The following is a 21639-nucleotide window of genomic DNA, read 5'->3' as shown; positions in this document are numbered from 1 at the left end:
TGATAGGTGTCCCACATATAAAATAGAGGAAGATGGGCACGGATGTTAGCTCAGGGCCAGTCTTCCTCAGCAAAAAGACGAGGATTGGCAGCAGTTAGCTCAGCGCTGATCTTCCTCAAAAAAAAGAAAAAAAAAAATGGAGGCTTATCATGGACAGGAGATACTGGAATCTTGGCCCGAGTTCCTATCATACTGGTAGTTCTGCAGACTCACTCTATAGTTATTTCTCCAGTTCCCGAATGTGTAAAATAGATATTGTAAGATGCCCTCTGGAGAGGCCTACGTGGCAAGACTGACAGCCAGCAAGAAACTGAGGCCCTTACCCAACAGCCCAGAAGGAAGCAAACCCTTCCCCAGTCAAGCCCCAGGAGGAGGCTGCAGCCCTGGCTGACGTCCTGACACCAGCCTGTGAGAGACACTGCAGAGCACCCAGCTGAGCTGTGTATGGACTCCTGACCCACAGAAACGCTGACATCACCAGACACTCTGACTCCACTCACAGTCATGCCGTTCCACTGCCAGAGCCCAGCCTCAGTCTCTCTGGCTCCGCCTCCCACATCAGGACCTAAAAAATACCACACCAAAGGGCACACCTGGCTTCTCTGGAGGCTGACGAAGGAGATAGTTTTAGGGCAGCGGAAATACTCTGTATGATACCATAATGATGGGTTCATGTCATTATACATTTGCCCCAACCCATAGAATGTACAACACCAAGAGTGAACCCTAAGGCAAACCCTGGACTTCGGGTAACTACGATGGGTCCATGTGGGTTCATTCATTGTGTCAATGCACCACTCTGCCCGGGGACGTCGATAACGCGGGAGGCTGTGCATGTGTGCGTCAGGGCATATGGGAAAATCTCTGTACCTTCCCCTCAGTTTTGCTGTGAGCCTAAAACTGCTCTAAAATATAAAGCCTTAAACAAAAAGACTTCAGGAAAGCAGGAGTGGTAATCCCCACGACCTCTCCATTACATCCACCTGTCTGGCCTTTGCGGAAAACAAATTAATAGTGGTGGAAGGTGACAAGACTATAGAAATCTTAAACAGTGGCATAACCAATCAGAGCTGCCGTGCTGGAAGGGGTGTCTGCACCGGAGCAGGTCAGCACAGCCTCTGGCACTTTGCTATGTAACTACTGACTTGGCAAGTGCTTTCTTCTCGATACCCACCATGGGGGGATCAGAGCAGCTCACCCTCACACGGCAAAGACAGCGTTACACCTTCCTGTCTTATCTCAGGACAATGGTTCCTCTCTGGCTTTCTGTCATAATGTTGGGCACAGGGACTGTGGTTGGCAGAAAATGACCCCGAAAGATGTCCATGTCCTGTTCCCTGGAACCTGTGAATATGTTGTTACCTGGCAAAAGGGAAGTAAGACCGAGATGGAAGGGGCCGGCCCTGTGGCCGAGTGGTTAAGTTTGTGCGCTCTGCTTTGGCAGCCCAGGGTTTCCCAGATTCAGATCCTGGGTGCAGACATGGCACCGCTCATTAGGCCATGTTGAGGTGGCGTCCCACATGCCACAACTACAAGGACCCACAACTAAAATATACAACTATGTATGGGGGGATTTGGGGAGAAAAAAGAGGGGGAAAAAAAAAGACTGAGATGGAAGTAGAGTTGCTAATGAGCTGACCTTGAAATGGGGAGATCATCCTGGGTGATCTGGGTAGGTCCAATGTAATCACAAGGGTCCTTCAGAGCGGAAGAGGGAGGCAGGAGACTCAGAGAGAGCTGTGAATTTGGAAGCAGGTCAGAGAGATGCTGACTTTGAAGATGGAGGAAGGGGCCATGAGCCAAGGAATGTGGGTGGCCTCTAGAAGCTGGAAAAGGCCAAGGAAACAGATGCTCCTCTAGAGCTTCCAGAAGGATCGCAGGCTTGCTGAGTCCTTGACGTAAGCCACTGAGGCCTGTGTCCTCCTGCTAACCTACGTTACTGCGAGAGAATAAATTTGCATTGTTTTAAGACACTAAATGTGTATTAATTGTTCCGGCAGCTACAGGAAACTAATACAGGAATCTAGACCATCTTGACATCTCCCTGATCCGGGGAGTTCCAGAAGTTGGAAGAGAAAACCATCCTGATGAAGTTTTAGGGTTCACAGATCTGGGATATGCTAGGACATCCGAAGGCAAGAGATAAATTGTTGAGCCTTGTGCCTCCTTCCATCAGCAAACAGGCCCAGTGCTCGGCCGGTCTCAGGACTGGAGAGCAGCACATCCGGTCCTTGGGACTACCACTCCACCCCGCTTCCTGAGAGGCCCTGAAGGCTAATGGCTCCAGCAGGGCCCAGACGTTCTGGCTGAGGCGGGCACCGTCATGCTGCCGGGACCCCATGATCAGCAGGTCTGGGGTGCTGAAGATCCTTGCAGGCAGGAAGGATGCTGTGTGGAGCCTCTGCGCAGAGCCGCAGCAGACCCTGGGTTACAGAGCAAGGCCGTACCTTCTGTGGCAGAACACTCTTCTTGGTTTGGAGAAGAGCTCCTGGCGTGTGATCGGGCTCTGTGGAGACGGGGAGTCCAACTCGGGCACCAGAGAACATGCAGCCTGAGCTACTCACCAGGGGCGGGGGCCTCACCCGGGACTCAGGGCCTCGGTGGACAGAGCAGCAATCCACCAGCCCATAGAAATGGGACACACAGAGGCACGAGTACATTCCCTGGCCCAACCATGTCACATTCTCCTCTATTATCGTCTTGATGCCAATTCTCAACCCACACCCATGGGTTCCTGGGAGGGGAGCCGATGGAGGAGGGAAGGACTCGGCCTTGCAGTACAGACAGCCATGTCCACATGGTGGCACTGACTCAAACTGACCACTGCCACATGACAGCTCTTCTCTCCGGAGGTCCTGAAGGACAGCAGTGGAGGGAGATCCCCCAGGGGCACCTGGTAATTCACTTCCTAGGGATGGGAAGAATGGCCTGCAGTGTGCCGATAAACTGACTCCAGGATATTGGAGAAAGGCTTGGCTGGTGCATCAGGAGCCTGAAATGAACAAGACTGGAACAATGGTGACAGGCAGGCTGGGAAAGGACACGCGAGGACCTGCGGTGGGGGCAGGCTCAGGACCATCAAGCACATGGGGCCAGCTCTGCGTCTCACAGAGACATCCAGAGAGTCCACTGCAGAGGAGGCATTGGACACCCAGGTAGACATCACAACTGCCCTATGGACGTTGGCCAGCCTCTCTCCTCAGCCACTCAGTGCTTATGCACAGGCCTGTGAACAGAGTGGCTGTGGTACACGTCCTCAACCTCCGGGTGCCCAGCCCCGAGCAGAGCAGTCCTATTTGACACCTTCCATTGTGAAGTGGACACTGTTTATTCTGGCTGAAATCGAGGTTCCTGCCGGGTTGGCTGCTCATGCCTGCTCATTGGCCTGTGCCGCCATCTGCACAGAACTGCGGACCCCGTGTGCACAGGCCTGGCCTCTGGGCTGGGGACCCACCTCATACAGAAAGAGGTGATGCAGCAGGGCCCAGCTCGTCTTAGTCCACGTCCCACAGAGCAGCTGGCCTTAGAGAAGACGGGACTGGCCTGCTGAAGCCTCCGGACTCCTACCTGGTAAGGTCAGGTGCTGCTCTGGAGAATTCCGTGGGAGCCCACTTCACACAACGGGGGAAGAAGGGGGGCAGACACCCCCCCCCCCCCCGCTCCCTGACAATGAGAGCACCTCCAGTGACAGAAGGGACATCCTAGCCAGGCTTTTTCTGGGTCTGACATTGCCTGTGTCCTCTGCTTTCTCTCATTTCTGCCGCTTTCCAAGGCAGATCTCCAGCTACTGGATATCCTTCCAATACTTTCCATCTGCTTAAATTGCATAAAATTTGTTTTTATTGTGCATAATCCAAAACCCTGATAATACATTGGGCATATAGGACTTGTATAAAATCGATAGTCAAGACTTTACAAACCTTCTGTGACCCACCCCTGTCCTCAGGGCTCCTTATCCTGGCCCTTGGGGGGCGCAGGTACAAAGGTGGTAGTGGGAGTATCTCCTGGGGGTAAGGCCAGCACCACCACGCAGGATAAAGTGTGCATGCGAGACTCGAGACTGCTGCTCCGTGGAGAATAGACTAGAAGCAAAATGGGAGGTGAGAGGTGGGTACAGTCAGGAGGCAAGAAGTCGTGGGACCAGGGCAGAAGGGAGGGGGAGAGAGAGAAGCAGAGAGCTGAATGTGGGGGTGGGACTTGGGCTCAGGGTGAGCGGGAGCAGTCGCAGCGTCGTCAGGGCACTGGAGGAGAAGGGGATGAGGGGTTCCCATTTCTAGGCGCTCTTGAATTTGAGGACCCCCAGAAGAGGGCTGGGTTGCAGCTGAATATGGGTTTGGGGTGCAGGAGAAAGGTTTGGGTAAAGATACAATTCTGGAGACCAGTGCCGAGACCACAATGGAGGCTGCGCACCCTGAGAGGGCAAGGAAGGAGCCCAAGAGCCACGGGGGGACACTGAGGCGATGACACGCCCTCCTGTCCCCGGGACGCCCGCGGGGTAACCCCGCCTGCCCGTCCCGAGGTTGGTTCCTGCCACAGGAGGGCGACAGCATGCAGAGCGGAGACACGGTGGACCCGGCGGGAGGAGGGCGGCCCCCAACTACCGCGGCGAGCTAGAGGCCTGAGGGAGAGGGACTCCGGAGAGGCCGTGGCCCTGGAGGCGGGCACGGTGCCGCCCCGTCCACTGGGAAAATGCAGGGCGGGGGCGCTGCGAGCAGGGAGGGCCGGCTCGCTCCGCCCGCTCCCAGGAGGACACGCTGCTCCGTGCGTGCTGCAGGCCCGCTCCGCGAGCACACGCGCGCAGCCACGCACACGCACGTGCTCTCGTGCATGCACACGCGCATCCACGCCCTTCGCCTGCTGGCCGGTCCTCCTCTGCGGCAGGCGGCTCTCTCCTGCCTTCCCTGGGGCAGGGGGCACTCAGCGCGGTTGGGGCGTGGACCCCCCATCAGCCTCAGGAGGCGTTCACAGGCCACCAGAGGGGCTTCTGCGTCCCGGCTGTTCGGGAGCGCCCCCGCGGGGAAGCTGTAACGAGCAGTCGGCCGGCCGGTCCTCTACAGCGGACGCAGCCTCCCCACGGGGCGCCGCAGGGGGCGCCGGTGAGCGGTCGCGGCAGGACCGCCCTGCGCCGGCTCCGGAGCTCCGCGCTGGGAAGCCCAGGCGCCTGAAGCTCTGGTCGCAGCGCAGCCTGCCCGCCGGACCCCAGCCCTAACACTGCCCTCACCCGGCGCCCCTTCCTCGCCACGGCCGGTCTCCCTCTCTGTGTGTCCACCCGCGATGCCCAGGTGGTGACCGGCTGTCTACCTCCCTCTGTGGCCTGTGGGGCAAGAGCTGAGCGGGAGGAGGTGCGCTGGCAGGGCTGGGCCAGGCAAACCAGTCGGGCCAGTGTGGCAGAGCTGGCTGGGACGGGGCCCTGGGCGTGGGTGTGAGTCAGCGGCCCCAGGCTGGGGAAACGCTGGGGAGGAGCCCCCTCCCCCTGGAGCCTCCCTCCCAACAGGAAGCCCAGGGGACGCCGGCACTCAGGCTCGGCAGCATCCCCTCCCAGGGATCCCTGAGAGCCCAAAGGCTGGCCCGGCCGGGGCTCCTCACACCTCCATTTCTGTGGGCAGGGCAGCCGGCCCCCCAACCAGGACAGGCTGACCACTTCCTTGCCCAGTCTCTCCCACCAGCTCCAAGCGCAGCCTGGCCCCAGCAGGAGGCCACGCGGCTGGGACGAGTGCGTCCACCCTCTCCACAGAGCACCACGCAAGCTCCGGCCCCTGCGCGGCTCCTCTGAGCGCACCAGCTGGGGGGCTGGGGTCTCCCATGTTAGTTGGGTTGGGACCGTCTGTGACCAGTGAGTCTTGTCAGGATGGTCCGTGCGGCTGGGGATGCAGCTCCTGGCCCTGTGGGCTGGAGTTCGAGTTCCCCGAGCCCAGGGTGGGACGGGGGTGCCGGGGTTGGAAGGGGGTGGGGGCACCAGTGCCCGCCCAGGGCAGGACCAGACTCGTGCTACTCGCAGCCGGCAGTCTGGCTGCCGGAGCACCTCCTCCGGCTTCTCTCAGTCTCCCTCCCAGTCTGGCCAGCGAGGCCTGTGGCCGTAAAGTCCCGCGCCCTGTGTCAGCACGTTAGTCAGCCCTCGCGCCTGGGTGAGCCACCGCGCCGCCGAGTCCCTATAAACTTCCTGGCTTGGCCCGGCCCGCCGAGGGGGGCCCGTGAGGTCCAAAGGCAGAGCCGAGGCCCGGAGCGGCAGCGCCACGGGCACCAGCCAAGGGGCAGGGCAGGCACGAGGGGGCCGCAGGAGCAGAGGGCCCACTGTGGCCTCCCAGGGATGCCCTCTGAGCCCGCCTGACCGAGGCCAGCCAGCTGATGAGCCAGGGCCCCTGGGGAGCAGACACCTGGTGAAAGAGGCGCCGGATCAGGGCCATGTCTGGGAAGCGAAGTCGAGCTCGAAAACCCCGAGCCAGGAGGGCAGGCAGGGCACAGCAGGCCACGGGGCGGCAGGGCCCTGAGGCTGAGCCCCCGCCCCCCGCCGCAGGGGGCCTTCAGGATGAGGTGGGGGTGGCTCCTTCGGAGCACGTGACCAGCAGCAAGCCAGCTCCCCAGGGACACCCCAAGGTGACAAGGCCAGAGCAGCCACAGGCGGCCAAGAGGCCAGTGCAGGCTGCCGCTCTGGGGTCCGAGATGGTGCTAGTCCCCGCTTCGGACATGGAAGGCTGCGGTGCAGGGGACCTCATGCCAGGCCTGGGCCCAGAACTGCTGAGGCTCCATGAAGTCCAGCTGTGCCTGGCCCAGGAGCAGCTGCTGCTGGAGGACCGGCGGCGGCAGGTCCAGCTGCAGATGCAGCTGTGGCAGGAGGAGCAGCTGTGGCAGGAGCAGCTGTGGCAAGAGGAGCAGCTGTGGCTGCAGCAGCTGCAGGAGGAGCAGGCCTGGGTGCGCGTGGAGGGGCTGGAGCTGGCCATGGCCCTGGAGCAACTCCGGAGCGAGGGTCTTGAGGTGCTGCAGACCCAAGGCCAGGTAAGCCCGGGGCGACATGGACGGGGGCAGTCTCTGGACAATCTGTGGGGCTGTGGTGGCTATGTGAGCAACCTACTGGTACCTGCAGAGGACCAGAAGCCTGGCAGACTGCGCGCTGTGGCCAGGCTGGCTGCAGGACATCTGTGGGACCATTTTCACATTTGCAAAGTGAGGCTGGTGCCCACCATACAGGGCACTGCAAAGACCATGCGACAGCCGGCCGTCTCAGGCTGGCCCAATGCTTGGCAGGTAGAGGGTGCCCAAGGAGGGAGCTTGTTCAGGGAAACTGAGGCAGAGGTTTTCCTGTAGAGGACCCAGGCATCCTGGCCAGGTGGGCCAGGGCAGGCCGCTGCGGGAGCTGTCCAGGCAGTGTTTGGGGTGTACGGGATGAGGGCTGGGGCGAAGACCTAGGTGGACAGTCAGCAGGTACAGAACTGAAGAACAGTCCCCCCACACACAGAGTCCGCCAGCTTCCTGGCCGGCGTCCCGGTCCACCTGCCCCGCCCCCTGTTTACTGCAGTGTGTGTTCCCAGGGCTTGAGACTGCGGAAGCAGCACGCGGCACCTGAGCCCATCATCCTCATTCCAGGAGAGCTGCCGCCTCAGACGCGGCTGGGGCTATTTTGGGGAACTCAGGTCTGACCCCGGCTTGGCATGGAAGAGCAGGCACCACCATCTCTCCAGATCCTCTGATCTGGGAGCCCTTGGAGGTCTGGAGGCTGGGGCAGGCCCACTGCAAGCAGAGGGGCCATATGTGGGAACAGGGTGCACTGCCCTCTTAGCAAGCAGCCCCAGTGCAGGCCTGGGAGCTGGAGGGACCCAGAGCCACGGCCTGGAAGGTGTTGGCAGCTTAGCAGAGAACTTGGATGAGCGCCATGACAGAGAAGAAGTGGGACTCAGAGAAGAGGAGTGACAACAGGTGGAGGAGGGCATGGGAGGAGGTGCCCTTCCTGACCCACAGCAGGACTCGGCCGAGGGCAAGCTGTCACCATTCAGCCTGGAAGTGACTATGGAGAGGGTGGCCTGAGGGAGGAGCAGTGGCAGGGAGAAGCTTGGGATGGCCCAGGTGGAACAGAGGGTCAGAATGGACCACATACTTAACCTGAGAATCCCCAACGTGGCTTTAAGCCCTGCTCTGTCTCAGAACCGGTACTCAGTTCACTCAGGTTCTTCCTGTCTCCATGTGTCCTAAAGTTGTGCTCCTCTGAACACTGCCCCCAGCCCTGACCCCAGGCCGGAGGCACAAGACTCAGGGTCAGGGTCTGGAATGGACGTCTGGTCTCTGAATCCTCAGTCTACACACCCATCCCCAACCCAGAGATGCCCTGAAGGCCGCTGGCAAAGGGAAGGGTCTTCTCAGAGGGAGTGTCCCTGAGTGGCTGTGAAAAGGGTCTCACAGGTCAGTGTTGGAGCGGGGCACCATGGAGCTCGGGGGCACATTCACTCACCAGCCGCAGCTCTCGGCTTGGCTCCAGGGAGGGACGTCTGCCACTTTCCTGTTGCAGCTTTGGGCCTCCACTTCTTACTGCTCATTCTCCTGGGGGGAGGGGAGGAAAGGTCGGGGGGGTGCACTCAGAGTGGCAGAGGCAGCGGGGGACAGCACTGCACACTGCCTTGGGCCTGCGTGGACAGAGGGTCGGCAGGTGCCGAACTGGGGAACTCAGGATCACGAGCACCCCCCACACACAGCTGCCCTCCACATTCCTAGCCCCCTGCACGCCCCTGGTTATTGGCATGTGTGCCCAGAATGCTCAGCAAGAACATCTGGCCACAGCTTGTCCCCTCCGCCCCTCCGTCCTCTGGTCCCAGGCCTTGACCACAACCCCCAAGGTCGGGTGTCAGGTACCCACCTCCCTGCTCTAAACCATGGGCAGCCAGCTGGACAAGCTTTGTCCTCGGGCACAAACCTGAGCCCAGCCTGCTATGCTGCAGCCTCTGTGCCTCACACGACCCCCAGCCCCCCCGAGGCATCAACCCCTCCGTGCCCCCAACCCTCTCTTGTCCTGGCCTCGGAAGCAACACCCCTCTCTCTGGTCCAGGTGGCTGATCCCAAAGTTCATTTCCCCTGGGAGGCCTCCCCTGCCTAGGCTGGGTCAGGGTCCCCACCCCTCCCCCCACCCCACTGCACAGGTAATGCATGGCAGCACCCTTACCCAGGCACTGGTCTGACCCCACACCCATGTTCCCATGTGGGCACCGGTGGGGTATTGCTGAGTGTTTGGGGAAGGAACTAATGAAACTGGAAGTGACCCTGAAAATCGAGAAAATAGGATCACATGGCAAGAAGGACAAGGAGGGTGACTGGAGACGGGCAGAAGGAGGGTGACTGGAGACGGGCAGAAAGAGGGTTCAGGCATTGCGACAGGGAAGGGAGTACTGAGGGGAGCAGCAGGGGTGGGGGACATAGCTTGGACAGACAGTTGAGCACAGGGCAGGGCCTAAGTGGGGAGAGGGGCCCTGAGGGAGGGCCTGATGGGGAACTGGGGTTCTGAGCAGTGATCTGAGGTGTTTGGGGGGACACTGAGGCCATGGAGGCACCTGGGGCAGCGAAGGGTTTCTGTGGGGGGAGGGGTCGACGTGTGTGTGCAGGGAGCACATCAGTGTGGGTGGCTCGGTGTGCATGCTGGGTCCCCTCTCATGTGAGAGTTGGTACTTTTGGGGTCCTCAGTGTGTAGAGGACTCTGTGTTCGTGTAGGGTCCCATGTGTGTGCGGGAGCCTGTGGGGGAGGGTCCCTGTGCTTGCAGTCAGTATGGGGGGGGGGGGGTTCAGTGAATGTGGAGTCCTCTGCTTGTGTGTGGGGTCAGTGCTCGAGGGATCCCTGTGTGCATGCGGGCTCTCCTGTATGTGTGATGCTGGTGTGTGCCTGGGTGATCAGCATGTGTGGGACCTGGTGTGCATGTAGGGTCCCATATGTGTGTGGGGCTTCCATGTGTGTGGGGGTCCCTGTGTGCCTATGGAGTCCCATCTATGTGGGCGGAGGGTTGGTGTGTGCAGGGTCCTCTATATGTGTGGGCACTGTTGTGTGTGGGGTCAGTGTGTCTGGCATCCCTTGTGTGTGCGGGTCCCCATGTGCCTGTGGAGTCCCCTGTCCATGCAGGGTGGGTGTGTGCAGAGTACCCTGTATGTGCAGGTACCCTACACATGTGGGAGTGGGTGTGTCTATGGGGTCCAATGTGGTGGGATTCAGGCGATGGGGGTTGTTCTGGGAGGGGACTGGTGTGTGTGTGGGGTCCACAGGTGTGGCCAGGTCCCCTGTGTGCGTGGCTCCCCTATGCTTGTGGGCATCGGTGTGTATGTGGTCGCTGCGGGGATCTGTGTCCGCGGGGTCCGTGTGCCCGTGGGGTCCCAGGTGCTCATGTGTGCGAGCGGGGTCCTCTGTGCGGGGGTCGGGTGGGGGTGTCCGGGGGTCGTGGGGGTCCCCTGTGCTGGCGGAGGCCCCGCCCGGGCCTCGGCGCCGCCCCGGCAGCCTCACCTGCCTCACCTGCCCCCCATCTCACCGGCGAGGCCAGAAGCCCCGCCCCTCGCGTCGGGCAGGCCCGTTTCCTAGCGACGGAGCCGGAACTTCCGAGTCACCTCGACTTCCGGGGCGAGGGTCAGGGGTCAGGCTCGGGGCCCTCGAGCCCTCGGTGGACCGCCGGGCGCCGGGGGTCGCGGGGCCGTGGGGGCCGGGGCCCGCGGGGTCCCGGGGGCGGCGGGCCGGGGTCGGGGCGCGCGGCCGGCGGCGGCGGGGCGCGGGCGCGGCGGAATGCGGGCGCGGCGGGGTGGGGCCGCCCCGCCCCCAGGTGCTGCCCGGGCAGGCCGGCGCGGGCGCGGGCGCGGCGGGCGGGGCGGGGGCGGGCGCGTGAATCAGGCCGCGGCGGGCGGGCCGCGGCGGGGAGTGGCCGCCGGACCGACCGGACCGCGAGGCCGCTGGGCGGCGGTCGGCTCCTGCTGCCCTTGTCCCGAGACCCCGCGCACCTGGCCAGGTAGGGCCCCCTCCCGCGGCTCGGGCGGGGCGGGGCGCGCCGGAGGGGAGGCCGCGCGGGGCCGGCGGGTGGGGCGGGGTCGGCGCCGGCGCCCCCCGGCGCGGCTTCCCCTGGGCGGCCCTCCCGCCGCACCTGGGCCGGGGCTGCGGGACCCGGGGCGGGGCGGGGGGGTGCGAGCGCGGCCGCGTGCGCGGGGCCGTGTCTGGCCGGACCGCGGGGGCCGGTGTGGACGCGAGCGCCCTCGCACGACGCCGGTCCGGGAGGAGCTGGGTGGGAAGGGGTCCGGGGCGAGCCTGCCCGGGCCTTTCGGACTCGCTCCCGCCCTCGCGGCCTACTTGGAGACTGAAGAAGGTGCTGAGCCCGGCCGGGACCCTTCCCTGGGGGCTCCCCGCCCAGGCCGCCGTGGGTGGGGTGGCCGGCGCTCGCTCTGGTTCTCTGCGGGGAAGCCGAAGGCCCGTTCCCTCGCGCCCAAGACGCCTGGACTGGGGTGGGTGGATGGGTACCCCGGCCCAGGCGGCCGCTAACTTTCTGGGGTTCACTAACCCCTTAGGCCCTGCGATGCGCCCCCGAAAACTACAACTCACCGACTTCCAGTCCGTGAGCCCCTTGCGCCCAAGTCGCCGACACCTCCCCGCTGCCTAACGGCTCCAGTCCTTGCTGCGGGGAGCCCCCTCTGCCCTCGTCGCACTTGTCAGGGTCACGTCGCCCTGTGCAGTAGCCCCAGATCCTTCCTTAGGATCCTCTTTCCAGTCACTTAGAAACCTCACCTTCTGCCTAGTGGGAAGGATCCGTGGGCTGCAAGTCCCTGGTTAGGGAGCCCACCAGAGCCCTGAGGGCCCTGGAGGCTTTGTCTGTCCTGTCGGAGGTCAGAGGTCAGCGGCAGAGGAGCCGATTCCTGCTGAGTCATTGGCCCGGGTGGGATAAGCGCCCCTCCCTCCCTTAGGGCAGGCGGTTGGTAGGTAAATGTGGGGAGGCCCGCTGTCCGGCTTCCCCATTGTGGGCTGGGGAGTGGCCCCTGCCTGGTCCACAGTTCAGGGGTGTGCAGACCGCGAGAGGAAACAGGCAAAGGATAGGGTCATTGAGCTCATGGGTATTGCTTTGTGAGGCCAAGCAGGGCCACCTCGGTGGTCACTCAGGACTGGTGTCCTTCCTCACCAATCCTGTCTGATGAGAAAGCCTCTTGCCCACTATGGGATCACCCCATCCCCCACCGCGTGCCACCTGGACAGTTAGTGTTGATTCCCTCCCCAGTGAAGTCGGTGGGGACTGTCCCTTCTAGAGTGTCTGCCCTGACTTGGGAGGTACCCCCATCAAATGCAGTCAGCAGGGTAGTGCCTCCACGCCCTGCGTGGTCAGACACTGACCCCGTACAGCCAGATACCACAGTGCCCCATCAGATACAGTGTGAGAGACACTTGCCATTGGGGTCAGATATGGTGTGAGACACCCCACACTGTGGTCAGATACGGTGTGAGACACCCCACTCTGAGGTCAGCTACGGTGTGAGACACCCTTCCCTGTGGTCAGATATGGTGTGACACACCTCACACTGTGGTCAGATACCGTGTGAGACCCCAGTACAGATAAGCCCGCACCTCATACCCTCATGTGGTCAGTTTCAATCTGGTGCATGTACCGTGAGGACAATATGGCTACTCTGTGTGTAACTGGAGGCAGTCAGAAGACAGTGCCCCCACAAGAGAAGGTCAGAAGAGTTTTTCTTCAGACAGTTAGACCAGGTAGTACCTCTGCCTCATGTTTCCTGAATGGCACACATGGGTCCCCCACCCCCTAGCTCCACATCACGTTCGCTTAGCCTGTCACCCCCCCAATCCGGCCCTCCCCCCAGGAAGGCAGAAAGGAAAGGTTCCCCAGGTCATCATACACGACAGAGTCCTGACCCCCACCACGTCCTCAGGCAATGCCTCCAGCCGCTAGTGACCCCATCCCGTAGGCATCGCCCAGCTGCGCCTGGGGGGGGTGCACTCTGGGTGGTCTGGCAGAACCACTTTCCCCAGCCAGGACCAACATCCAGGAACCTGCACACTGGGCAGGCCCAGAGTCCCGCCCCGTCCCCACCCCAAGGAGCAGCAGGGGTGGGGTGAGCAGTACCTGGGGCTCTCCTTCCAGGGGAGGAGGGCAGGGATCCAGGTGGTTCAGGGATCGGGTGTAGCTGGGCCCTGGGAGCCAGATAGAGGCCCCCACCTGGCTAGCGACGGCTTTCCCGGGGCCAGGCCCCCACGCAGGCCCTTGGGAGGGAGGTGGGCTGGAGTGGAGCCAGTGGGGCGTGGGTGACGGTGTGAAGCTGGGCGAGTGGTGAGGGTGGAGAGGTACATTCGGAACCCAGGACGAGCCCGAGGGCCACCGCAAAGGGCCCTGACTTCATCCAAATGCAGCGAGGAACAGGGCGGTGACCAGAGACTTGGGAAGATCACCGCTGCCTCACGGGGCTGCGCTTGACGGGGCCGGGACTCCGAGCTCTGGGGAGGAGGGAGGCTGCCGCCAGCTCTACAGGGTGTGAACTACAGCAGCTGGGAGGGCCGTGCCAGGGGTTGCCGCGCAGGGAGGGAGTCTTTTGTTTTTTTTGTGTGAGGAAGACTGGCCCTGAGCTAACATCTGTTGCCAATCTTCCTCTTTTTTGTTTGAGGAAGATCGTTGCTGAGCTAACATCTGTGACCATCTTCCTCTATTTCTTATATGTGGGATGCTGCTGCAGTGTGGCTTGACAAGCAGTGTGTAGGTCTGTGCCCGGGATCCGAACCTGTGGACTCTTGGCCGCTGAAGCAGAGTGCGTGAACTCAACCGCTATGCCACCAGGCCAGGCCCAGGAAGTTTTATCTAATATGGGAAAGTGGCCAGAGAGGTGGAGGGGTGGACAGGGACAAAGGGCAGGGGTCAGGGTTCATATGGCTACAAGGTCAGTGAATGGTTATGGGGCTCAGAGTGTGAGACCCTGTGGGCTGGGTGCTGGTGTGGCCAGGGGCTGTGGGGGGGGGGGGGGGTGCCCTAATGCTGCAGTGCCGAGCTCCAGGTAAGCTCACCTGGGCAGGTGCGTATCAGCAACCTTGACAGCTGCATTTTACAGTGGAGGAAACAAGCCAGGGAGGCATGGCAAGCTGGTCCCCCAGCACCAGAGGAGACACAGGCAGTGGACCACCCAGCCTGACCAGGATGCACAGTGCCAGGGGCCCACGAAAATGCGTTCATGTTATAAAATCAGAAGAAAAGTGAATATAATAATAAAGATTCCAGTCTGCATTATATTTTCTTTATGCCAGAAGTCATAAAACATCATTACTGATAGGTTTTTATGGAGGAAGGGGCCCACAAAGCAGCTGTACCTGGGCCACAGAGGCCATAAAGTGACCTGAGTGGGGGTTGTGTGGAGCCAGAACCCACCGTCCCCAGAAGCGGGGACACAAGGCCCTCACTGGGTCCTGGTGAGAGCAGGGGCCCCGCCAGCACAGCCAGGGCACCCAGAGACAAGGCTGGAGTACCTGTGCTGGGCATGCTGCTGCTTTCCTCCTGCTGGGGGCATCCTAGCATCTGGGGTGCTCTGGAAGGCTTCCAGGCACGTGCTGAACTCCGCAGCCCACCCAGGTCACTGACAACCCCTTCTACAGTGTGTGTGCACACATGAGCCCATGCCCCTGCCCCAGTAATGTGTCTCCCTGCCCTTCCCCCAGGCCCCTGGCCCCAACATGGCCCGCCGCTCCCAGAGCTCCTCGCAGGGGGACAACCCACTGGCACCCGGGTACCTGCCACCTCACTACAAGGAGTACTACCGCCTGGCGGTTGATGCACTAGCTGAGGGCGGTCCTGAGGCCTACAACCGCTTCCTGGCATCCGAGGGGGCACCTGCCTTCCTGTGCCCTGAGGAGCTGGAGCACGTGAGCCGCCACCTGCGGCCCCCACAGCATGTTGCCATCGAGCCCCCCGAAGGCAGCCCTCCCAATGTGGACATGGATGGCTCCTCGGGCACCTACTGGCCCGTGAACTCAGACCAGGCAGTGCCTGAGCTCGACCTGGGCTGGCCCTTGACTTTCGGCTTCCAGGGCACTGAGGTCACCACGCTGGTGCAGCCACCGCCACCTGACAGCCCCAGCATCAAGGATGAGGCTCGGAGGATGGTCCGCTCTGCCCAGCAGGTGCCTGTCAGGGGCTCGCAGGCGGTGGGGAGGCAGCCTGAGCTGGACTTTGAAGCATGAGCAGGGCTGTGAGGGTGGAGGAGAAATATGAGCATGCCCAGCTTAGGGGGCGAGGGTGAGGCCAGGGCTAGCCGGCCAGCTGCTCTGGCCTTCGGGCTGCTGTTCGAGCTCGGACAGACTTCTTCCAGGGTCACCAAGAGTTTGGTTATTGCAGGCACAGGTTTGCTTACCGGTGGTCATGGCCAGTGCCCAGAAACTCGGGCTCTGGGATGGTTGGGCCCCTCCTGGCCTGGATTATTGTTAAGAGAGAATTCTCTCTAATCCTGCCCTTGACCCAGCCGAGGGCCTCTTACCCTCCACCAGGCAGTTGGCAAACATCAAAGGGAGCTTGTTAAACCATGGAGATTGAGGCTGCAGGTCCAGACACTGAAGACCCTGCCTCTGCCCTCTGTCCCTGGAGCAGCAACCCCCTCCCAGGGGCAGAACTGGAGCCTGGGGCCCAGCCCTGATCCCTGCCCTGATATCGGTAGGGCAGGGGCTTCACTTGCTTGGTCCTCTAGCCCCCAGCTGAAGGACAGTACTCCCCCAACAGGATGTAGGCTCTGTGCTGCCTTGGGCTCCGTCGTGGGCCCCTCCCACCCACACCCTGGGGCCAGCAGCCCCACACCCCCGGTGACAGACCCCTTCCTCCTGACCCCCATTCCCTGACAGGGCCCCAATCTCCCCTGAGGCAGACCTGTGGCTATTTTGCAGTGTTTGTGGGTGATCCAGAGGCCCTCCCAAGACCGTGGAGGTTTGGCTAGGGAATGGTGGGGACAGTGGAGGGGTCTGCCTCCGTCTCTGACACGACCCCCGCAGGTGGTGGCCGTGGTGATGGACATGTTCACCGATGTGGACCTGCTCAGTGAGGTGCTGGAGGCTGCCGCGCGCCGCGTCCCGGTCTACATCCTCCTGGATGAGATGAACGCGCAGCACTTCCTAGACATGGCCGAGAAGTGCCGCGTCAACCTGCACCACGTGGATGTGAGTGCTTGGGAGGGGGCGTGTAGGGAAGGGGAGACCACCGCTGGGCAGAGACCTAACGCTTTTCTCCCTCCAGTTCCTGCGCGTGCGCACTGTGGCAGGCCCCACCTACTACTGCCGCACCGGGAAGTCTTTCCAGGGCCACGTGAAGGAGAAGTTCCTCCTAGTGGACTGTGCCGTGGTGATGAGTGGGAGCTACAGGTGCGCCCAGCCCCGGTGTCCCGCAACCCCAGCGCCTCCCCACCCCAGGGCCTCCTCTCGAGAAGCCCTCCTCCTGTAGCCTCTGAGCCCTTGCAGACTTGACTCGACACTGCCAAGCACAGGCCCGGCTCTGCGCCCCGCGCTGCTGCTCAGCCCTGCCCCCTCCCTCTGACTCTGGCCCTGCTCCCCCTGCAGCTTCATGTGGTCCTTCGAGAAGATCCACCGCAGCCTGGCGCACGTGTTCCAGGGCGAGCTGGTCTCCAGCTTCGATGAGGAGTTCCGCATCCTCTTCGCACAGTCGGAGCCGCTGGTGCCCTCGGCCGGGGCGCTGGCCCGAATGGACGCCTACGCCCTGGCTCCATACGCTGGGGGCGGGCCCCTCATGGGCGGCCAGGTGGCTGGGATGCCGACCCCTTTCTCCTTCCCCAAACGAGCGCACCTCCTGTTTCCACCGCCTCGGGAAGAGGGCCTGGGCTTCCCCTCCTTCCTCGACCCCGACCGCCACTTCCTGTCGGCCTTCCGCCGGGAGGAGCTGCCGCGGATGCCCGGGGGCGCCCTGGAGCCTCACGCGGGGCTGCGGCCCCTGTCGCGGCGGCTGGACGCCGAGGCCGGGCCAGGCGGGGAGCTCGCGGGCCCGCGGGGCTTCTTCCAGGCGCGGCACCTGGAGATGGACGCCTTCAAGCGGCACAGCTACGCGGCCGCCGACGGCATGGGCGCGGTGGAGAACTTCGCGGCCGCGCGGCAGGTGTCACGACAGACGTTCCTCAGCCACGGTGACGACTTCCGCTTCCAGACCAGCCACTTCCATCGCGACCAGCTCTACCAGCAGCATTACCAGTGGGATCCGCAGCTCGCGCCCGCGCGCCCGCAGGGCCTGTTCGAGAAGCTGCGCGCCGGCCGCCCCGGCTTCGCGGACCCCGACGACTTCGCGCTGGGCGCCGGGCCGCGCTTCCCCGAGCTCGGCGCGGACGGACACCAGCGGCTGGACTACGTGCCGTCCAGCGCTTCGCGCGAGGTGCGCCACGGCTCGGACTCCGCCTTCGGGCCCGGCCCCCGCGGCCTGGACCCCGGCGGGGCCCCACGCCCTAACCTGGGCCAGCGCTTCCCGTGCCAGGCGGCGGCGAGGCTGGGCCCAGAGACCGCGCCCGAGGCGGAGCCGGAGCGCAGGGGCGGGCCCGAGGGGCGGGCTGGGCTGCGGCACTGGCGCCTCGCCTCCTACCTGAGCGGCTCCCACGGCGAGGACGCGGGCGACGAGGGCCTGCCGGCGCCCATGGATGCCGAGGCCTACGAAGACGACGTGCTGGGGGCCGGGGGCCGGGGGGCCGGCGGGGACTTGCTCCCTTCGGCCTTCCGCTTGCCCGCGTCCTTCCCGGCCAAGGGCCCGGTGCCCGGCTCCGGCAGCGGTGGCGGCGACGGCCCAGAGCGCGAGGCTCAGGAGGAGGCAGGCCTGTCCAAGCAGGACGCTTTCCGCTCGCGCCTGACCCCGCTGATCCAGCGCAGCTCGCGGCTGCGCTCCTCTCTCATCTTCAGCGCGACGCAGGCCGAGGGCACGGGCGGGGCCGCGGCAGCCACCACCGAGAAGATGCAGGTGCTGCACAAGGAGCAGGCTGTCAGCGAGATGGTGGGCCCCGGCGGCGAGGCCGTGCGCTCCTCCGCCTCCGCCAAGGTGGCCGAGCTCCTGGAGAAATACAAGAGCCCGTCACGTGATCCTGGCGGCGCTGGAGCCGCAGTCACCGTCGCCAGCCATAGTAAGGCTGTTGTGTCCCAGGCGTGGCGAGAAGAGGTGGCAGCACCAGGCGGCGCGGGAGGCGAGCGCCGCAGCCTGGAGAGCTGCCTGCTTGATCTGCGCGACTCCTTCGCACAGCGGCTGCACCAGGAGGCTGAGCGGCAGCCGGGAGCTGCCACGCTCACAGCCACCCAGCTGCTCGACACGCTGGGCCGGAGTGGCGCCGACCGGCTGCCCTCCCGCATCCTCTCTGCCCAGGGCCGCTCCACTTCTCCGCAAGGGCGCGAAAGCCCCCCGCCGGAGGGGCCCCGGGTGCACCAGGTGCCCCACTCTGAGCCAAAAGGGAGCCCCACTTCAGCCTACCCCGAGCGGAAGGGGAGTCCCACGCCTGGGTTTCCTGCTCGCAGAGGCAGCCCAACCGCAGGATTGACTGAGCAGAAGGGGAGCCCCACCTCGGCCTACCCCGAGCGCAGGGGCAGCCCGGTGCCTCCTGTACCGGAGCGCAGGAGCAGCCCGGTGCCGCCAGAGCGCAGGGGCAGCCTTACCCTTACGTTCTCCGGGGAGTCTCCGAAGGCCGGGGCCGCGGAGGAGGCGACCAGCGGCCCCATGGAGGTCCTGCGAAAGGGCTCCCTGCGCCTCCGGCAGCTGCTGAGCCCCAAGGGTGAGCGCCGCGCCGAGGGTGAGGGCGGCTTCTCAGCACCGCAGGAGAACGGGCAGCCTGAGAGCCCCCGGCGGCCCTCGCTGGGCCGGGGTGACAGCACGGAGGCTGCCACAGGAGAGGAGCGGGGCCCGCGAGCCCGCGTGGCCTCGGCCACAGCCAATGCCTTGTACAGCAGCAACCTGCGGGACGACACGAAAGCCATTCTGGAGCAGATCAGCGCGCACGGCCAGAAGCACCGTGGAGTCCCCGCCCCCGGCCAAGCCCCCGCCCTCAGCGGCCCTGAGCCAGGCCGCCCACCAGCTGCCGCGGGCCTGGCCCCTGACATGTCCGACAAGGACAAATGTTCAGCCATCTTTCGCTCGGACAGCCTGGGGACACAGGGCCGGCTGAGCCGCACACTGCCAGCCAGCGCAGAGGAGCGCGACCGGCTGCTTCGCCGCATGGAGAGCATGCGCAAGGAGAAGCGCGTCTACAGCCGCTTCGAGGTCTTTTGCAAAAAGGAGGAGGCCGGCGGCCTCGGGACAGGGGAGGGCCCGGCAGAGGAGGACACCAGGGACAGCAAGGTGGGCAAGTTTATGCCCAAGATCCTGGGTACGTTCAAAAGCAAGAAGTGAGTCTCCTCGCCCACCAGCCCAGGTCGGGGTGCCTGCGTCACTGCCACCCCTCTCGCAGAGCACCTGGTCCTCATGCCACAGCAGTTAGGGACCCGGCTGCGCACAGCCAGAGCTCGGCTCTACCTGGGCTCACCCAGCGGATGCCCTGCGGATGCTCCTCAGCCACTCTGCCCTGGGGGCTCCAGCCACTCAGCCTCCCTGTCTGTGCCTTACTCCCCTGACTCCGTCTCTTCTCAACACCTCCATCTCTGGGCCGGCTGCCTCTCTCTTCTTACTCCTCTGCCTCCACCATCTCTTTGGGCTTCAGGTCCCCTTTGGGCCTTCATTCACCTCAGGGCCCATCTCCTTGTGCCTGAGCCCCCCATCTTTTGGGGGCCCTATCTTTGTGCCTCAGTCCCCCACCTTTCGGAGGCCCATCTCCTTGTGCTTGAGTCCCCCAACTTTCAGGAGGACCCCATCTCCTTGCGCCTCAGTCCCACATTCTCTCGGGGCCTCGTGTCTCAGGGCTTCTGCATCTCAGGGTTCCCCTTGGCCTCCTGGCTGTGCTGTTCCTTCGCCCTGCTGCCTCTTTGCTGTCTCTTGGCAGCCCTGGCCTCTCTGGGTCTCCCACCTCCTCAGGGCCCATGCTCTCCACCTTTGTCTCAGGTCGCTGGAGGCTCACTTCCTACCCTGCTTGGGCTCCTCCTCGCTGACTCCCTCCTGCCTGCTGGCACCTTTCTCGGTGGCCATCCTTTTGCTGTGGGGAGGCAGGGCTGTTTGCAAGCAGCTTGTGAGGGAGGGGTGGAGCCACACCCAAAGGATGCCCCTCTTGGGAAGCACAATAGGGTGGGCCATTGGTGGGGAGGGAGAGGGTTCAGAGAAGACCTGTGAGGGGCTGCCCTTCCAGGAGAACTGAAGCAGGCCTGGCCGCTCCTCCAGCAAGGCTGCAGCCAGCACCTGGCGGGGAGTGAGAGCCCCAGGGTTTGTAGCACAATAAAACCGGGTCTGGATGGTTGATGTTTGGCCCCAGGCTTACGAAGGGTCCCCACACGCCAGACACACACATATTCACCCCAACAGACATGTTCACAGCCACTGTCCCCAGCCACGCCCCAGAAGGGGCTGATGTGGAGCGCTTGTACTTGAACAGATGAGGACCCAGGACACGGTGCCATGGCGCCTGAGCCCTAGCCCACTGCTCAGGGGCCCTGGCACCCCACAAGGTGGGAGTGGTCCTGCTCTGCAGGTGCCCAGCAGACCCAACTCCACTGTGTTCGGGGTCCTTCCCTTTGTCACCAACCCGCAAAATCTGCCCAAGGTCCTCGCTTACCCTTTTTGTATGTTTTTCACCTCGAGAGTAACTTTGATTTGAAATGACATATTTTGTCACCAAATGCTTAGAAAGTCCCCCAATGTAGGTGCTATCATTGTGAAATTAGTGTTTCTGTTCTTTCTTTTTAAATAGTTTTTGGGTTTTTTTAAGTATAAGAAACTCTAGTCGCTCGGACTGGGAAAGGGTTTAAGAAACAAGGTCACTGAGCGAGGGCAGCAGTTCTGACTCCAAGCAGCTTTGAGAAGGGAGGGTGGCGGGGCTGGGGGACAGCTCACGGTCTGGTTACCAAAGCCACTGCCCAAGTAGGGGTGACAGCAGGGGCTTTTGTTCAGGTGGAAAACCTCATTGGGCAGCTGGATGAGCCGGAGCGTTTCTTGGCCTTGATGCGGTTCCTGACAAGTTCGTTTCCTCGCCACCTGATGCATCACCACCGTTCTGAGCAGACCCTTGCAGGCCTGTTGCTAAGGGAGAGCCCTTGCAGGAAGTGGAGGGTGCTCCTCATGGGGAGGCCAGGGGCTGGGGTCCTCAGAGCCTCCTGTCTGCATCCTCCACATCGTGCTGAGTAAGACACCTCCTCAAATGTGATTCTGCACACTTTGGTGTTAACAATAAAACACGATGCACAAAATATCCCAACACGTTCCCAATATATATAATCCCCCAGTTATATATTGTAAACTTTAGCCTGACAATCATCTCAGATTTCTCTCTGGACACCACCACCCTCCCCACCTGTGCTGCCAACACCTATATCTGTATTTTCTAGCCCAACACAAACTCTTGCCACCTCTCAGCCTCTTCCCATGGCAGGCCTCGCTTCACACCCATATTTAGCTGGCTGCCCCCTGTCTCACCGGCCGCCCAGCTGTCTGTGTAGGCACAGCCCACAGGCACTGTCCTGGGGGCCCCTGATCACCAAGCGCAGCAGACACTTCCTAGCCCCATCTTGGGGCTCCTGTCCACCTGAGTCCTTCCCTGCCCTGGGGGCCAAGGGGC

General features: G+C 62.9%; 2 protein-coding genes across 6 annotated transcripts; one reads left to right on the top strand and one right to left on the bottom strand.

The window, feature by feature from the left end:
• Positions 1-1963: 1963 nt before the first annotated feature.
• On the bottom strand, positions 1964-10613 carry IQANK1 (IQ motif and ankyrin repeat containing 1). 2 transcript variants are annotated; one of them, XM_070222538.1, is made up of 4 exons: positions 10475-10613; positions 8441-8529; positions 3921-4082; positions 1964-2992 (listed from the first exon to the last, which is right to left on the bottom strand). In XM_070222538.1, exons 1-3 carry the CDS (start codon positions 10483-10485, stop codon positions 3943-3945), a joined length of 240 nt encoding a protein of 79 aa, XP_070078639.1. In that variant the 5' UTR covers positions 10486-10613; the 3' UTR covers positions 1964-2992; positions 3921-3942. The 2 variants fall into 2 exon arrangements, 1 of the variants encoding a protein (XP_070078639.1); XR_011421681.1 differs by lacking the exon at positions 1964-2992 and having other exon boundaries at positions 3818-4082; positions 10466-10573.
• On the top strand, positions 6271-20745 carry FAM83H (family with sequence similarity 83 member H). Of its 4 annotated transcripts, none has more exons than XM_023649126.2 (6): positions 10821-10958; positions 13675-13746; positions 14645-15106; positions 15965-16129; positions 16206-16330; positions 16526-20745. In XM_023649126.2, exons 3-6 carry the CDS (start codon positions 14660-14662, stop codon positions 19329-19331), a joined length of 3543 nt encoding a protein of 1180 aa, XP_023504894.1. In that variant the 5' UTR covers positions 10821-10958; positions 13675-13746; positions 14645-14659; the 3' UTR covers positions 19332-20745. The 4 variants fall into 4 exon arrangements, with proteins under 4 accessions (XP_023504892.2, XP_023504894.1, XP_023504893.1 ...); XM_070222518.1 differs by lacking the exon at positions 10821-10958 and adding an exon at positions 12562-12697; XM_023649124.2 differs by lacking the exons at positions 10821-10958; positions 13675-13746 and adding an exon at positions 6271-6993.
• Positions 20746-21639: the final 894 nt, after the last annotated feature.

This window comes from Equus caballus, chromosome 9 (assembly GCF_041296265.1).
Source record: "Equus caballus isolate H_3958 breed thoroughbred chromosome 9, TB-T2T, whole genome shotgun sequence".
NCBI lineage: Eukaryota > Metazoa > Chordata > Mammalia > Perissodactyla > Equidae > Equus > Equus caballus.
Note: the sequence above shows the minus strand (reverse complement) of the source record. Positions and strands in the feature narration are given on the sequence as shown.

What these genes read in the sequence shown, in the direction of transcription:
- FAM83H (XM_023649124.2), top strand. Translation starts at nt 6,403, where the DNA reads ATGTCTGGGAAGCGAAGTCGAGCTCGAAAACCCCGAGCCAGGAGGGCA. An exon ending in TGGTCCGCTCTGCCCAGCAG is followed by an intron (nt 15,107 to 15,964) that starts GTGCCTGTCAGG and finishes CGACCCCCGCAG; the next exon opens with GTGGTGGCCGTGGTGATGGA. An exon ending in GTGATGAGTGGGAGCTACAG is followed by an intron (nt 16,331 to 16,525) that starts GTGCGCCCAGCC and finishes CTCCCCCTGCAG; the next exon opens with CTTCATGTGGTCCTTCGAGA.
- IQANK1 (XM_070222538.1), bottom strand. An exon ending in CAAGCCGAGAGCTGCGGCTG is followed by an intron (nt 4,083 to 8,440) that starts GTGAGTGAATGT and finishes TTTTGCTTCTAG; the next exon opens with TCTATTCTCCACGGAGCAGC.